The 18,160-nt window shown below is 37.3% G+C and overlaps 1 protein-coding gene and 1 long non-coding RNA gene across 6 annotated transcripts in view; one reads left to right on the forward strand and one right to left on the reverse strand.

Moving 5' to 3' along the window:
• LOC114159742 (septin-9-like) overlaps nucleotides 1-17,935 on the forward strand; it is a 93,569-nt gene extending 75,634 nt beyond the window's left edge. For all 5 annotated transcript variants that reach the window (XM_028041847.1, XM_028041851.1, XM_028041848.1 and 2 more), the window contains 9 exons: nucleotides 8,486-8,695; nucleotides 10,566-10,694; nucleotides 10,855-10,936; nucleotides 11,033-11,170; nucleotides 12,818-12,935; nucleotides 13,210-13,305; nucleotides 14,396-14,492; nucleotides 15,163-15,214; nucleotides 16,589-17,935. In XM_028041847.1, coding sequence (XP_027897648.1) covers nucleotides 8,486-8,695; nucleotides 10,566-10,694; nucleotides 10,855-10,936; nucleotides 11,033-11,170; nucleotides 12,818-12,935; nucleotides 13,210-13,305; nucleotides 14,396-14,492; nucleotides 15,163-15,214; nucleotides 16,589-16,730 — 1,064 coding nt within the window. In that variant the 3' untranslated portion in view covers nucleotides 16,731-17,935. The remainder of the gene's footprint in view (nucleotides 1-8,485; nucleotides 8,696-10,565; nucleotides 10,695-10,854; nucleotides 10,937-11,032; nucleotides 11,171-12,817; nucleotides 12,936-13,209; nucleotides 13,306-14,395; nucleotides 14,493-15,162; nucleotides 15,215-16,588) is intronic.
• LOC114159748 (uncharacterized) lies at nucleotides 16,095-16,582 on the reverse strand. Its single transcript, XR_003598659.1, has 2 exons — nucleotides 16,216-16,582; nucleotides 16,095-16,179 (listed from the first exon to the last, which is right to left on the reverse strand). It is a non-coding gene; the product is annotated as an uncharacterized LOC114159748 (long non-coding RNA).
• Nucleotides 17,936-18,160: the final 225 nt, after the last annotated feature.

Consider the following 18,160-nt stretch of genomic DNA (forward strand, 5'->3'; position numbering starts at 1 on the left):
GATGAGGCATTTGTCTGGACATTTGTTGAGGTCAGCCATGTGTGAGGACAGAGGTCAGATTTCTGATCTCCCTGGCCGCATGGATCTATTCTTTGACAGTCAACCATTTCACAAATACAATTTGACCCAATTACTAAGATAAACATTTCCCCAGGCAGACTAATGACATTACAATCCCCTGGCTGTGAGCAACTAGCAAACAATGGCTTGCTAAGCTTTAATTTAACTTATTTTGCAGAAAGTGTTTAAAGAACCACCCTTTAGATTTGAAAATTTTCCCTTCTAAAAACCCTTTGTTAATCTGCTTTACTGTCATTAAATATTAGTGTTATTCATAAATAAATTAGAAACAGCCTATTTTTTTGTAGCACAGTTGTAAAAATATAAAGATAAAATTAGCGGGTTAGATGCAATTAATATCATTGAAAAGATATTAAATTGATTTGATATTTGATTCCAATTGTGTTTTACAAAAATATTTATTGCGGCTCATATCTGCTACAACATCTTCTGAAAACTGACATTTTTATGTTTACGGTACTGTTTCTTAGTTTATTCGGGCCTGTATAGTTTTGTAAACCATAGAAATTCACTCAACTGCATTTATGTGAGGAATGTCGTTCAGCAGTGGAATTGCTTTCCATAATTATAGATGTCGAGATAGAAATTAAACAAACGAGTTTTGGATTGGCTTGTCAGAACATAACATTCCTTCATGCACTCATGCACTTTTTACATTGATGCATGCTAGAGTTTAATAATATGCACATGAAACCTCAAAGAAGGCTGAGAAATCCTTTCCTTGTGAGCATCTCGGTGTCAGAAGCAGCTGAGGAGACTAGAAACACAACGACTCTCTTGTGTGCCACCACAGTTGGGAGAGTGAACACATTCCACTGGCAGTCCAGACAAACCTGTGGGATCCGGTTGTCACTGCAGCAATTTGCATTTCTTTAAAAGCCTAGGAATAATTGTTTGTATGTTTTTACAGCGTACAAATGAAATTTATCACACAAGAACCGAGCAGATGGGTTATATTCATCTGCTCCGATGAAATATTGGATCCTTTCATCTGCTATACCATCATATTGTATTATTTGATGACATGATGTCCAGTTTAGACCCTTGAGGGCAAAGTGTACATTTCTTCATTGAGCTGAATGATGACTCTGGGAACTCAGCTTTGCTCTGACTTTAATAACACAACAGACCCTGCTTGCACTGCCACTCCACCAATTTCCTCCTTTTATTAGAGTATAAACTGTCCGGGGCGGAAAGTGTTTGTTTAAGCATGCATGTTTGTCAGCCATAACCCCATGTGGTTTGGAGTATAAAACTAATCAGTGCTGGAGTTTATCCGCTGGGATTGGGGCATCTTCTCTTCTTATGAGAAGTGCTGGAAAAGTCTGGAACTGGAGAACATTTTAGATTGTATCTCTCCGAGGATAATTTACAGCAGCCCACAACCGTCTCAAGAACTTAGCATTTGGATCTTTATGAAACCAAATCCAGCAATGTTGAGATGAGATTCAGACACAGACCTCCTTTGTCCTGTCAGAGAATGTAAGATATAGCTCAAAATAAGCAGATGGTTTTAAATGAGTCACATAAAAAAGCTTTTAGTGTTTTTCTTATGCGTTGAGTTTGAGCTCCATATAAGCACTTAAAGATTATTTATTCACCTAGATTTGAAATAACGGTGGTGCTTGCACAAAATAAGTAGAACATGATACTTCTGTATGTCATTTGTTTAAAGATGCCGTGTTTGCTTTGGTATGCACGTTATTGGCAATAGTTTATAGCTGAAAACTTAATAGTGCTTTGGAAAAGATTCCTCATATTTTGTCACATATCTTTGCATATCTGTTTTCACACAAAATTGTGAAATGCAATGAAAATAATTCATGGTTTTCTTAAAAAGAAATCTGAAATGTTTTTTATCCATTTGCACTTATTCCAATTGCCTATATATATATATATATATTTTTTTTTATCTGAAATGAGAAATTTGATTCAGACCTAATTAAAAGTCCACCTATTTATAATTTCATCTCAGTATAAACAATGATAATCTGTGAAAGCCTCAGAGGCTTCATCAAGGATGAAGTTGCTGAGAAGCAGGCCAAGACTAAAAGGCAAATCCGCCGTTTGGAACGTCTTGGTGAACTTCGGTCAGTTCATCAAATAAAAAGGAAGTGCCTAACCAGACAACAGTGACCCTGCAGGAGTTGAAGATCTCCAAAGCTCAGAGAATCTGTGACAGGACAACTATTTGTTGTCAGCGATATCCCACAAGTCCTGCATATTTTGTTGTAAAACCTTTTAAAACTATCATCTCATTTTCACTTCAAAATTATACACTTTGTGTTAGTCTCTCATGAAATCCCAATAAAACACATTGGAGTTTGTGGTTTTACTGGGTCAAATGTGGAAACATTCAAAGAATAGCAGACACTTTCAAGGCAGGCATTTTTCTGACCCATCCTCTCTAAGAAATGTCCGCTTTGTTCTTTAAATAAAACGTTCAAATCCATTATGTCTTACTAAATAAAATCTGAGAGGCCCACAAATTGTATCCTGCTGTTGTTAAAGTTTCCAAACAAAGCGGACACTTTATGGGATGAGAGTTTTAGGGATCCAATGACCCAGTGATTTACAAAAACGCTCTGCGTTCCAAGTTTCCAGTCCGTTTGTTACGCTGGATTCCTCTCTTGTGACTCAAGCCAGTTTGTACCGCGGGTCAGAACCACTGGTAGTCATGTAGAGGGATAACCTCAGAGGAGCTCTTTTCCAACTTAAACTGGGACATGACCTCTGACCTGTTTGCTATGCCGTTAAGATCAACACTGAACAGCTGTAGCACGGCTCAGTGGTCTTGGCCGCAGCGCCTCTATACTTATAATGAAGAGTCAGGGATTCTGTAACTTTTAAGAGGATTGTGCAGCGAACAGAAATGTTTGTTCGGCCTGTTTAAAATGTAGTTGCATCCCGGTTTGGAGGTCTGTAGTTAGTTAGTGAGGAATGCCTCAGGCCCAAAAGTGGAATAAATCAACAACATAACCATCCACACAGTCTTTCCTTTTTCCTTCCCCCTCCTCTATTCTAAATGCTTTCCTGTGTCGTCCTCCTTTCTCTGACCTTTATCTTTTTTCTAACTCGCCCCCCTTCCCAAGACCTTAACGTCTGCTTCCTTTTTGCTTCTTAACTTTATCTCACCCTTTTCCCCATACTTTCTTCATGTTTTCCCCTCCCTGCTTTTGTTTCCCTCTTCTCTTAGAAAAAATGCTTTGTGGTTTTGTAGACCGCTGGCTGTATTTGCAAAAAGCAAAGAAATCCGATACTGCTGAAAGAAGGAAAAAAATGATCTTTTGTGACTAATAGAAAACAGCAATGCAGAAAGTCCAATGAGTTCTTTTGGGCTTTCCAGTTGCTGAGATTAATTTTCCTCTCATGCACATTTCAAATAAACAGTTTATCTGAGATGACATTATTGAACCTGAAATAAGAGAAAACTTGTTGAAGTGGATCTGATTATCATCTTGAAGTCAAAGATGATTAAGACCTACTGGTATGATGTATATAATCTAAAACATTGAAAATCTCCAAATAATTTGGTAAGAATCAAGATTTTTGTTATTAGACCCTGCTAATAATAAAAATCGGTGTGCAGGTTGTGTTCAGATCAAAATTTTTCTTAGTCTTGAAATACACAAACCTGATCCACAAGTTTGATCACTTCTTCAGTTTTCTGTAATTGATACCAGATATAAAGGACATCCAACTTTTCCTGTCTTGTTCAGAAAACTGTACAGCTGGTAAAACTCTGCCAGATGTTGCTTGTTTTAATTGTCAGTGTTTTTGCGTATGAGAAAAATATATTACTGAACAAATTATTTTGTAAAGCGTTTTTTATATATGTATATATAGAAACTTTAGATTCTTACCTCAACTCTATTTCTGAAATGCTAACATTTGCAAATGCACAATGTTCAATTCAGCTGAAATGGGGAAACATAATAGCTTTGCTATACTCCTTCCAGCCTTCCTGTTATCTGCCAAATGTCTTACTCTTTTGCAGCTTGAATAAATAGTAGACATGTCTAGCCAATTAAAAAAGGTTTCTATTTAAGTAGTTAGATTTATATGCTTTCACTGACTTTTTTTTTTTTAAAAACATCTGTCACTGAAACTGGAAGGTTTTGAGTCTTCTAGCCTCAGAAACAACTTGTTAGCTCCTTAAAGAGTTTGATGTGGTGTGTTCATAGATTTTTGAGTTTCCAACACACATTTGTTGAAAATATATCCCCAGATATTTTCCTGCTGCTCTACTGTTAGCCAACTCCAAACCCATTTTGTGTTAAAACATAATCCTGCTCTTTTTCTTTTCTTTTTTTTTAATGTTGAAATTGTTTGACTCCGTCAGTGTTTTAAGGTTTGGGTTTTGTTTATGCCCAACAGCTGCTGACCCACCAGTCTGAGACATTTTAAAACTGCAGGTCAAATGTTTCTCATTTATAGATCCCCGGTCTGACTTCTTGTCTCCAGACAACTCTTTATATTGGCTAAGAACCATCTATGATCTGCAGTACATCTATAGATCCTGAATACATCCGTTTGATAAATAGTGTAGACACTATATCCAGTTGTAACTTCAGTTACAGGTTCTTCCCTGTCATAGTTTGAACAACTTTTAAACGAACAGCTCTGAAAAAGTGTATTTAACCGACAGCTAGACATTCTTGTATCAACATCTCTCCCTTCTGGGATTGAATGTTTACTAAAACAGACAGGAGTTTACTACCTGTAAGGAAAGTGATTTATTTCTGTTAAGTTTCCCACGATCCTGGATTTGGTGGTCCTCTTCAGTGTTGCATGCTTGCAGAGTTGTTTACAGTGCTTGGAAAACTAAGGAGTTCAGAGTCATTGAGGACAAGGAACAAAGCTTTGGGAAGCTTTACTGCTTCAATCTGCAAAACCCGTTTAGTCGACTCCCTCTACTCCTTCTGCCGCCTTTATTCGTTGTCCCTTTTCTTGACATAAGAGGGTTTTCTACTCACCCAAAAAGATTTGTTTGCTTATTTTGTCACTGTAGCAGTATTATTCATAGGGCTGTAGATCAGTAATTCATTACGTCTAATGTTTCATCACCCAACAAAAGTGTGTTTAGCTAAATACAGGAAGATTTCTCAAGACTTCTTTGTTCATTTAGACCTAAACGTGTCTAACTTCAAACCAAATTTAGTTCATACCAGTCACAAGAATGACACAAGCTTATACTGCATTAAAACACTGGCTGCAACAAGTTAAATTACAGATGTATGTTTGTGCTATCAAATAAAATAATGGACAAAGGCTTAGTTTTTCTAAGCCTGTCAGTAAGACAGCCTACATATGAACTGAGGGAACAGAAATTGTCATGAAAGCATCATGAAGATATGAAATTGTTTAGCAAAGATTCCATTTTTTTACCTAATCAGCTCAATATGATGGAAAAATATCTCTAAAGGTCCCAGGTTTGCTCTCCTCTTTGGCAAGATGCTCATCAATTCTGAATTATTTTAGCTAAAATTAGACATCCATTCTGTGCTTTTCAAACACCTATAAAACATTCACTTTGAGACTAAATCAACAATTTAGCTAAGACTTCTGTGAACATTTCCGATTTGAATAGGTTTTGTGTGTTTTATCCATACGTTTTGAGTTCCAATAAACAAAAGTCAAACAGAAAACTAACAAAGTATGGGTGTTAATAATGGATTTTTTTCAGTGAGAAGGTAGAACAACGTTTTTGAAAAGTACATTTTAAACATTTAATGACATCCCTAGGAAAATGTCAGACTGTAAGGACCCACTACATAGAATATAGCAACCCCTCCCTTATATGTTGCTGTGCACTTCCAAACAGCTGGCTGAACAACTGATAAATAAAATATTTCCGGCTGAACAGGCAGATAGTAAATATACAATTTTTTATTCAAAATTTTTTCACGCACATCCCATACTGGTGTATGCATGGCTAAAGAAGTAAAGAAATTGACTGAAGGGAGGAAAAGGACAGAAGAAAAACGGAGGTCTGTGTAGATGGGTGGTGCACAGGGAAGATAGAGGGCATTGAGATGCAGCAAGTTGCTGACTGGCTGCCTGGAACAGGAAGGGGAAGTGGTAAAGGAGGTCAGGAGAGCTGCTTCCATAGGTGGGTCTTTATGACACATGGATACACACAATGAGTTACAATAAAAGTGAGACTGAAGTTTAGAGTTTCCACTTCTGTGTTATTCTTTGCCGTTTTCTTTTTTTTTCTTTCATTAATCACTTTAAGGCCAATTTGACGTGTTTCCACCAGGAGTGGTCCATGGCGGTTTAAGTGATTTGAGTGAAATGTCTGGATTTTTTCATGTCAAAGCAGCAGAATTGTTTGCTGGACTCTGTTTCGTGAATGTCCACGTACATGCCTACCCATCACCCATATGATCAAACAAGAAATGTTTGAGGCAAGGACGGGGTTTCGATGCACAAAGCCAAGCATGCACTCTGTAGATGTGTCTGTGCGAGGGAGGCCAGCTGGGAGTAGATCGTATTTCAGCTTCTTTTTCAGTCTCACATTAACAGGACAGATACTGAGGATACTGGAGGCCTTATAAAGGGTTGCAGCACCTAAAAAGCATAGATATAAACCCGGCAGTTTAAATCCATACTGACAGGTTACATTGTTAAAGGCGCATTCATGTTCTGCATGCTCAGGCTTTGGAAAACGGGCTTAACGTTGAATATATAACTTATTAATCCACACGAGGAAATCTAATGATTAAAACGGGCTGTTGCAGTGACTTCCTGCCAAATCTGAAGTACTCTAAAACTAAATATTTTCTAATAGGTTCTCCTTGAGTAAAGTCAGCCTGCTGGGATAAAGGCTACATCTGTTTAAAATTCACTATGTTTTAACAGGGTTGGTGTGGGAATGGCAAAATCTCTCAGATCATCACTTTTGCTTCTATTGAAAGTCTCATTAAATATGAAGAGTCTTAGGTGGAATCACTTTGCAGACATTTAAGATACCTAAAGTGTTAGTGTTCTTCACTTCAGTAAGTTATTTCACACCTATTGATGTAATTTAGATTGAACCCCTAAAATAAATAAATTTCCCAAAGAATTAGTGTCTTTTCTCATGTTCAGGAAACCATCTTGGGGATACTCAATGTTTTTTTTATGATTTTCATAGAGTAGTCAACTATTAACCCTGCTCTAGTACCTATCCACACCCTTAAAGGCTTAGAAAGGAAAGATTGGTGCCCGTCTCCAGCGCCTATGAGCAAGACAAGGCACACCCTGAACAGGTCACCAATCCATCAGAGCAAGACTGAAACACATTAGACAAACAACATTGCCCTCATCCTCACCTCTAGAGGCAATTTGAAGAGCTCACACACCAGTTAAGCTAACATGCATGTTTTAGACAGGGGAAGCAAGCACAGTCGACTTTTAAAAACTGTTTGTGGTGTGTAAATGTGGAGTCAATGTCTGGAGATTGTTAAAAATGGTTACTTATTGACCCACTTTGCACATGCCCTTTCTAACTTTTTGTGCTAGCAACCACAACAACACTGAAGTATTTTTATTGGTTTTCCACTTATGTTTTGCTTTGCTCTGGCTTCATTTCCAATAAACTTCATATGTGAGCTGAAACTGTTGATAACCGAGTCGCAGAAAATAAGAGGTCAAGTTGTTTTGGGGAGAATCTTTACCAGTTAGCTACATTTTGATGTAGGCAGTGATAACATTGTCACCATATGCTGGTGGAGCACAGAAGCATCACCAACGCATGTTATAGAATCCTGTTATTTATTTATTTATTTTTTTTACAAAAACAGGAAAATATTTAATAAAATATCTAGTGTTGTTTCAGCACTCAAACAAGTTTGTGTGCCTTCTCTTTTGTTAAAACCATACCCCTTCACTACCTGCACTGATAGCAGTTTCTGTGTCTGGTTGTATTTTTGTATTCTGCTGTTTATGTGAATGGACCGGCTGTTTCTCTATGATGCAATTCTGAACTTAATTAGCCACTTCCGATCATTTGCCAAGCAGCTGGTGCTTTTCTAGATTGAAGATACAACTTAAATGACTAATGTGCTCTAAACATTATATGTGTTTCATATCCAGATGTTAGTAAAGCTTTAAACTTTCAAAGTCAAGCGTAATTGTTTGGCTTTGACTTTATTTTATTGTAAAGTTGTTCATTATCACCTTAAATGCTTTAAGCTCTTTCCATTCTTGCTGTGAGGACGTTTTGTTAAAGAAACTCAGCTGTGCAGATCTCCTCTCCACTTCCTTATCTTGCTTCCAGTACCGCTTTTGCACATTCCCTGCATTGCTGATGACATTTATTTGACCCCCTTTCCTTCCCATCAAATGCTTAGTTCCTCTGTTATTTTACATCAACAGTAACTGTATAACCTTGCCTCTCCCTCTTTCTGTGTCGACGCAGGATCAGAGGTGTTCCCCAGCAACAGCAGCAGTGCCATGTCTGAGGCGGTGGTGCCTGAGGCTATGGTACCCCCAGCAGTGGGTAATCTATATGGGGAGAAGGCTGGTGGAGCCATGGTGGACTTCAGCTATGTGGGGATTGATGCCATTCTGGAGCAGATGAGGAGAAAAGCCATGAAGCAGGGCTTCGAGCTCAACATCATGGTTGTAGGTAGGTTGTGATTTTTCCACACTAAAAAACATCTAGTCTGTACTCACCTTACATCTTGCAACCTCCTACATAATGTTAAACCCAAAACATGTGTAATATTAAATTTAAATGTCTTTTTTTCTGTTTATACTTCTGTTTCAGCCTCTTGTCTTCACATCCAAATACACATTTCTCATAAAAATCCTCGCGTTTTTGTTTCCTCCTGCGCTGACTTGACTTTTGTCTCTTTAATCAGCCTTGACTGAAAGCAGAGGCGTCAAACTGATTTTAACAAGCATCCCTCTCTGTTGGAGGCCCAACACACTGCCTTTGAGTCCTGTGATCACACATCTTTAATTACACACACCTCAGCTGTAACCAGACCATCATAAAACTCTCTCCACTTCCAAAGGGCGTCTCCTGAGGATGATGCCGTGACACCTTTTCTGTCTGGCATGTGAAAGAGAAAGAAAGAGAAGCAGTCTCGAGTAAAATGAAAGAACCCTTGTTTCCATGCTTTATTTTGCTACTATAAATTGGAGATAAAATACCTTCTTTTACTCATCAGAGGATTTCAGGTTGTGCTTACAGAATTACAAAACCAAGAAATTTTTAAAGTAACCCAATCAGAACAGATGCATTTCCTTTTTTATTTACTATGTCTACTTACTCATTTCTTTATCCATTAAAGAAAATAACATAATCAAAATAAATACAACTAAGTACTTGTATATTTTTGACCCTTTGAATGTACCTCTGGGGCTTTTAAAAGCTTAGTCCTCTTGAAGAATGTGGTCTAGTCAGAGAAGAGCCACATTGAACATGGTTGTCTTCATAGAGAACAGTAAGGTGGAAAACTAATACATCACTCTGAAAACACAGTGGTGGCAGGATGATGCTGTGGGGATACTTCAGTACAGATGGAGAAGCTGGTCAGGGTTGATGGTTAAATTCTAAATACAGGTAACTCCTGAAAGAAATCCTGTTATGAAGTCCGGCAGCGACACTAAACATGCATTAAGAGATGCAATGGAGATTTATATGCCAGAATGGCCCAGTCAAAGTCAAGACCTAAATCCAATTAAGAATGTGTGTGGAGATTTGAAAACTTCAGGTCAAAGATGCTTTCTGTCTGACTGAGTTTGAGCTGCTCTGCAAAAAAGAATGAGATCAAATCTGTATCTAGATGTATGAACTGGAGTGTAGCGACATTCCCCAAAAGAATATGGAAATTAAATGTGGTTCTTTTTGAAAACACTGACTCAGACCTTTTGAATTCAAGGTATTGCATTATTTTTTTTCCACTTCAGTTATGCACTCAAACTTACAAAAACAATTTGATGTTAGTGGTTATGAAGAAGTGCAAGAGGTATGAATATTTTTGTAAGCCTTCAGTTCTCAAAACAGATGAAACATCAGCAGGTGGAAACAGTCTTTCCCTGTGTTCGATGTAGTTCCACTTCATAGTTTTAGTGTGAACATTTTTGGCATGAATGCGCCTTCCTCTATAGGTTCCAGCTGTTGAGATTTTTAAACTATTGCTTGAATTATGCCCTGCTGTCTGCCTGCCTAGGTGAGTGTGTTTTAGAAGTAATCTCCATAAATCAGGGTGGTTCTTGTTGACTTAACCTAAATTCAAACTGTGAAGGATTACTTCTCAAATGGTCACTTCCCCCTCTTCCTGATTATTCTGCTCAAATGTAGTACCTTTTTGATTCATGTAGCAACATGGGGAAAGTAAATTGCAGTGTTAGTTTTGATAACATAGATGCAGGTAGACACTGTTTACACTTAGACCCATTAGATCTGAAACTTACATGTAATAAGAGTTTTAAATTAGTTATATTTTAATTATGTGCAGATTTATAACAGCATTGTTCTCATTTTACAGGACAGAGTGGCCTTGGGAAGTCGACTCTGATGAACACCTTGTTCAAATCTAAAGTCAGCAGGAAGTCTGTACTGGGCACCGGCCAGGAGAAGATCCCAAAAACTATTGAAATTAAGTCCATCAGTCATGGTATATGGCCTTTCTTTGTTTTCAGTTTACTACATCTTTTCCTGCTGATTTATGACACATAATCCCCCACAGCTGCTAAATCCTGAAAAGGAAGCAAGCCTCTATGATCAGAATCATCTTGTGCTGTTGGCACTTATTGACATTGCTTCTCTTTGTGCAGACATCGAGGAGAAAGGAGTGAGAATGAAGCTCACCGTCATTGACACACCAGGATTTGGAGACCAGATTAACAATGAGAACTGGTACAGCTTAATTTCAATTTTGTCTTACAAAATACTGTTATACTCTATTTAAAATTTTTTCCCTTAATGGATTCACCCTTTTTGCCATCAACGTAGCTGGCAGCCCATCATGAAGTTTATTAACGACCAGTATGAAGCGTACCTGCAGGAGGAAATCAACATCAATAGGAAGAAAAGGATTCCAGACTCCAGAATCCACTGCTGCATATACTTCATCCCCCCGACTGGTCACTGGTAATTCAAATAAAATTAGTACATGTATTTAATACTGCTGCTATTTGTCAAATAAATCAATAACATTAACTGATATTTTTAACCCATACTTGAAGTGACTTTTACAGACCTAAAACGTAATATTTTGTGGTGTGGTATTATTAGTAACATTATTACAACCATTTTGTCAATGTTTGGCTTGGGGCATATGAATTTTATCATTTATCACGCAATAACAATGAATTATGTCGTAATCTAAATGAATCAGATTTAGACTGTAAAAAGCACTGAAAAAGTCTCAATTTATACAAAACACAAACCAGGTTTATATAAACTCGCAGCTGAGCTGTATGGTCGGCTTTTGTTTACTTCCATCTTAACTTCATCATATTTGATTCTCAGGGTTTTTTAAAACTGTAAATATATAAACACAGAGGTACAGTATGTTCATGTTGTTTTTGTTTCCCTAAAGGCAGCATATTACACACATGTACACATGTTTTTGAGGTATACAAAAAATGCTATTATGTTAAAGAATAAATGCAAGTAAAATTGTTTTTTGGATGACAAAGCATTGCTTCTGTACAAATACATTAATTATCAAAGTAGAATAATCATAAAAAAATGTCTGAAAGCAAATTGACATGAATAAAAAAAATATTTTTGAAAAAGCATGTTTTCCTGCATGCATCCCCACAGAAAGTATAAACCGTTTTTAATCTGGACTGCCTTTGCGACAAACTGTTGCTGGTTCTGCATGTGTTCATCCAGACCTTTTGTTTATTCTCAGGTGGAAAATGTGAGGCTGTGCTTTGTTACTCTGCAACTTCAACACTCACACAGTCCTGTCATTTTACTTCAGAACCAACATATCCCAGAACACCATTCCACTGCACTGCAAACACAGGCTGCTCTTGCCAATTTACCAAGTTTCTCCCTGGATTTCTTACAAATGCAAACATCTGGCTCTTATTGAACAGGCTAATCTACTCACTTGGCTCAGTCTGCAGTTCCTGGAGCTCAGGGGACTGGGTTTTACTCACAGAAGGAATTAGCAGGAGGTTTCGCATATTCTCATGTGCCCATCTAGCCATTCAGCACACATTTCCTTTCATTCTCTGAAACTGAAGCCGAGTATCTTGGGGAAACATTTTGTAACTGCTGAGTCCTCCATGGAGACTCTGTTCAAGCGCCGCACCTCAGCTCTGTTATTTTTGTGTCTTGGCCTGTCTTTAATGGGTCAGGGGACGGGTGTGAAATGGTTCCCCCGTGTCGAGCCGCCAGTGTTTCATGTTGATCCAATTCAGACGTCACTTAGTGTGAGCAGCAGCTGCTCAAAGCTCGTCTCAAAAAGACTAACACAGGCAGAGCAGAGTGTTTCTGGGTGCAAGAAATCAGTTTTTACATTTCTGTCATTTTTTTGTGTGCTTTTGCTTCAGTGCACACTAGCTGGACAGAATCTAAAAATATGTAGAAGCTTCCACAAACTGTGAGATTCTGGCTATTTAATGACCTGAAGCCTCCAGTAGATCTGATGGACGTGTAATGACTTGATCTGGGAGGATAGTTGGGAAAATCTGCCCTCTGCTGCTCAAATCTAGTATTGCAATTTTCAGATGATTCATTGTTCTCTCTTGTAATTTTGCTCTGTTATTTTCTCCCCCTCAGTCTGCGACCTCTCGACGTGGAGTTCATGAGGCGTCTCAGCAAGGTGGTCAACATCGTCCCGGTCATTGCCAAGGCAGATACTCTCACGCTGGAAGAGAGAGACTTCTTCAAAAAGAAGGTAATCTTTTTTTTCAGCTTCAGGAGAAAATTTAAAGTTTAGTCTGAGTTTTTTTTTATTCCATTTTATTTTTTTAGAATGATCAGGCATGATTATGTTCTACGTATAAACATCTAATGTTATTTTTTGTCAATTACAGATGATAATTGATAAGTATGATATAATTTACTACTAATCTGATCCGATTTAAGTGCATGTGTTGCATATCTATATAGGAATAAATTAAAACTAGCAGGTTGAAGTTTATTTTGTGTGTATGTTTTGCTCTCATCAGATCAGGGAAGAGCTGCGAGCCAATGGGATTGATGTGTACCCTCAGAAGGAATTTGACGAGGACGCAGAGGACAGAATGATTAATGAAAAGATCAGGGTAAGAGCATATGGCTTTTCACCTAAAGCTAATAATATAATAAAGCATGTACAACCCTTGAACCCTCTTCAGGACAACAAGACGCCTTCAGAAGTCACATAATTAGTTGCCGTGTATGTAATTTAATCTCAGTATCAGTCCAGAAGTTTGTTAGAGAAAATTAGCGAACAAATGCAGACCAAAGTAAACAACAGGGATAAAATCTGGTGTTTGTGGAAGAGTGGCAAGAAGAAAACCATTATGGAAAGAAAGCTTTAACAAGTTCACTTTTAATTTAGCTGCAAACTCAGCATTCAGTTTTCACTAAGACTTTTAAACTACGCCTGCCAAACTGGGAGCTGTGGGAGTGTCTGAGACAGGACGTTTTTGAAGCATGTCAGACAACACACTCGCACGCTGCAGAGTTGTATCTATTTAAAAGTGAGTACTGTAGTGACCTCTGACAGTTGCATATTTTACACTGTTCTTTAATCATGGTAGATAAGAATTTTATTGCTACAATTAATTACAGCTGCTGCTGTTCTGATTACAGTTTCTGAAGAGGGCTTCACAGTAATGATTATGATGATGAAGATTGTAAGAGCTTTGATTAACAGGATTTTGAGACCGACTGTAAGAAATTGTATGGCTACTGTACTACTTATTTTAGTGTCTCTCTTGAGTAAAGCCTTCCAGCACGTGATGCAGGCATTTGTCATTAGTAAAAGTGGTTTTAGGTCACACTTTATTGTAAGTATTGATAGGTGGATTTTTGCAAAATTCAAAACATTTTCTACCATGGCGTTTGGACAGTCACTCTGCTCAGAAAACAATAAAATTTTATCAATCACATAATTATTAGGAATAACTATATAATTATTAAGAATTATCCTGAAACAGCAGAAACATTAGAAAGCATCTTAAAATAGTACTAATTAAAAAAGCTGCATTTTAGTCTTCCACTGATTTGTGTTGACCTATTACTATTATTTAAAATTTATTTGTGGTTGCAGTGTAGCACAATCTGATAAAGTTCAAGAGGTGTGAATATTTTTTCAAGGCTTTAGGAGAGTCTTTGTAATTCACTTTGGCTCTCTGATTGTTGGGGCAGGAGATGATCCCATTTGCGGTCGTGGGCAGCGATCAGGAGTACCAAGTGAACGGCAGAAGGTTGCTGGGGAGGAAGACCAAGTGGGGCACTATTGAAGGTAAATTTCTCCTACTCATATAATCTATGATCCATCATCAAAGCAGTACTTTTATAGCTTAGATGGAAATATTTTGATTAATTAATAGGAAAAAATGGAGATGCAGTTATTACAATTGATGCTGTAAAAGAATTTCCAGTTTACTGTTGTGCTACTTCAAGCTTTTTATTAGACTTTGACTTTAAAAAGCCACATTTCTTTAAAGGATGTTACTTTTTTTTTTACTAAAATCTCAAAAACAACTTTAGTCATGCAGATAGTGTTAACAATGTTTCGTCTCGAATCATTCCCTCTGTTTTAAATTATGTTAGCCACTACAGATCGAACGCTGTGATTCTTTATCAAATTTCTCATTAAAGAAGCTTCATTTCCTGCAGCATACTCTGCAGACACGCAGACACTTGTCTGCTGTAGTTTCTCTGCAGCGATACTTATCTCCTCTTATTTGCATAGCTGCAGAGATCTGTGCAGCAGATCAGAGCAGACTGTAGCTATGTTCATGCATTAACTACTTGTGTCTTGAAAAAAAAAATGCACCAAGATCTGCACCTCCCCCTAGTGGGCTATTCTTATAACCCAACTTAAACACCTTCTGCATTGAAACATTGTTTTTGTGAGATTTCTTCATTTATTTGAAATACTGAAGACATATTTCCTCTCTCCCATGCAGTTGAGAACATCGCCCACTGTGAGTTTGCCTACTTACGAGACCTTCTCATCAGGTGAGTGGATTTTGGCATCCTCAACCTTTTTATGTCACATTAATTTTAACATGCACATAAAACTAGGGAGAACTTGGCTTTGAGGTGGGATTTTAGGGGAGTTCTGTGATACTTTGACAAAAACTCTAACAGTTGTTCATTTTCTTCTAATCAAAGATGGCTCTCATTCTGATTAGCAGGGTTTTTAGTAAATATGGTGGATCTGTTTTTATTTCTGTTCATTCCTGCTGCTTTAAATAAATGATAGATTTTCTATTTTTAAAGTTAATCCACTTTTTATCATTTGAGAGAGGTTTGTCACTATGGTATGAGTGAAACATTTTAAGTTGATAATAAATATGAAAAGTTAGAAATTATGATATCTTTTAAGTGAATTTTGGTAAGGGAGTTAATTTGACAATAACCACATTAACCAGACTGGGATGTTTGAGGCTAGTCGCAGCTGGCACTAATGTGGTGCAGTTGGATCAGCTCTTAAATCTGTTGTGTACTTGTGGCCATCTTTTAGAAACCAGCCTTAGAAAACTTCTCAATCTTTTAAAGTCGAGAACATTTTAAAAATTGAAGTGTTTTCAGTGACAGACTGGGTAGCTCTAAAGCACTTCTTCCATCCTAGCCATCTACTCAGGCTAGGATGAAACAAATCCAAAATGAAACAAATATTTCATGATTAACTTGTTTTTACAGTAGGTTTACGATAATAATTTCCTCAAAGGAGAAAATGTAGCAAATACTGGCAAAAAAAGCCAACACATGTTGTAGCACATGACCAGCAGATTGTCAACATATCCTAATTTGTTAAAATATAATACTGTCATATGCCACTTCCCCAAGTACATTAATCGAGTTTATGGTGTTTTATCGTTTGATTTTGTTTTTATTTTTGCATGTTGTTTTCATGTTATTCAGATCTTGTGTGGCTTTCATCAGACGGAGGTTTAGAGTTCTCATCAACTTTTTGTTGCCTTGAGTTTGCTCCACAAAGTGCAACTTTTCTCCACAAATCTGCCACCAACTTTCTAAGGCAACAAGTCCTACCATAATTCTTAGCTAGACTCCCAAAAATGGACACTATAATAAGATGAAAATACAATTTAAAAATATGTAGCCATTACATAAAACATGACTTTGTCTAAATGTTTTCCAGCAACCAGGTTGAAGTTTTTGCCAAGTCTTTTTTTGTTGTTGTTGTTGCTAATTTAGTTCAATGCCTGCATAACAAAATAACAAAATTTTCATGTTTGAAAATATATTTAGTCATTTTATAAAAGCATAGGTTCTGACAACCATGTATCTGTAGAAACAGCAAAAATAAAATCTGATTAAATGGCTGGTATCTTCTCTTATCGTGCTCTCATGTGTCTTTTTGTTCAGGACCCACATGCAGAATATTAAGGACATCACCAGCAGCATCCACTATGAAATGTACCGCGTGAGGCGCCTCAATGAGAACAACACTGCAGTGGCTCATGCCAACGGCGTCCCTGAACATCACCTGACTGCCCACGAGATGTAGACGCCACCTGCCCTCCACTGCAGACTAACACACGAGATGCAAGACTCTGATCTTCCCTCCACTCCAAGCCTCCCTCCACCCAGCCTTGATCTCACAGGTGGAGTAAAAACTCTAAATCCTGTCAGAGGGACTTTATCATCTTCTGCTTAAAGGACTCTTTATCAGTTTATTGCCTTATTTTTATTTTTTCAAACTTATCTTTACCGATGACAAAACAGAGAAGAAAGGGTTCTGCCTTCAAGTTGTGCTGCAGCTTTGGTTTTATATCCCTCATGTCTTACAAATTTTACAGTCTATATTTTGGGTGCCAAAAAGTTTTTTTGTTTTTTTTTTTGTCTACCAAACTGATCAGATTTGTCTGATTTGCTTTAATCAGTTAAACAAGTTTGGCGTTTTTGTTTCCATGGTAGGAATTTGTGCCACAATAGAAGCACAGTGTTTTGTCTCAATGAACACACTACAATAATATGCATAAAAAACTGATGAAGATCATGTTTTAATATCAATACATGATCAGAGCATGTTGGAAGAAGATGAGCTAGTTCTTTCCCAAAATGTTTGACATGCCAAAACGGTAAACTCAGCTAAAAGTCACCAAATAACACGATGTGCCTGAAGGTTTTTCTTTTTGCGCATCACAACCTGTGTTTTGCTTCAATTCTTTGTTCATATCCTGTTAAATATAAATGTCAACATTTTTTTAAACATCGTTATTTAGTAGAAATATCGTAAAGTATGATTTAAGATGGAAAAAGTATTTATGCACGTTATAAAATGTGAACATTTTTCAAGACTCGTCTTCCAGTTATTCAAAAATATCAACACAAACGGGCTCAGACGTTCGAGCTTTTCCTGCTTTTTTGGGGGGATCCTCCTCAGTGCCTTATTTATTGGAGGATGATTTGTGAGCTCGTCGGCTGAAACTGGAAAGAGAAGCAGGTTTTTGGTTCCACCTGAAATTACATTTAGACATCTTTTAGTCCTCGCGTGTCATTTATCTTCCATCGACCAGACCACTTTTTGCTCTGTTGACCACAATGTACCAACAATATTTCTCTTCCATGCATATCTAATGTCCTTCTGTCGCTGTTTTGCTCTGTCTTGTATATTCCTCTGTGTTCCGATACATTTTTGTACTTGTATTATTGATAACAAAGTTTCTTTTATCTTATTTTAAAGAAATAAAGATTGAAGTTTTAAATATTTATCCTATCACTTCCACTATTTCACAATAAGAGTCCTGTTTAAGCTGTTGTTTTTTCTCTTTAATTCACCTCATAGCAAGGGGATGCAGGGGACTTTATTCAGATTAAAAGACCAGGCTTTAGATCATTTTCTGCTACACTGGATCCCCACAGCATTTATTCGCAGGTGTAATTTACTCACTCGAGCTCTTAAGTTGTCATTAAGCCATTCCTCGATTACCTTGT

The sequence above is a fragment of the Xiphophorus couchianus genome, chromosome 16, assembly GCF_001444195.1.
Source record: "Xiphophorus couchianus chromosome 16, X_couchianus-1.0, whole genome shotgun sequence".
NCBI classification, from domain to species: domain Eukaryota; kingdom Metazoa; phylum Chordata; class Actinopteri; order Cyprinodontiformes; family Poeciliidae; genus Xiphophorus; species Xiphophorus couchianus.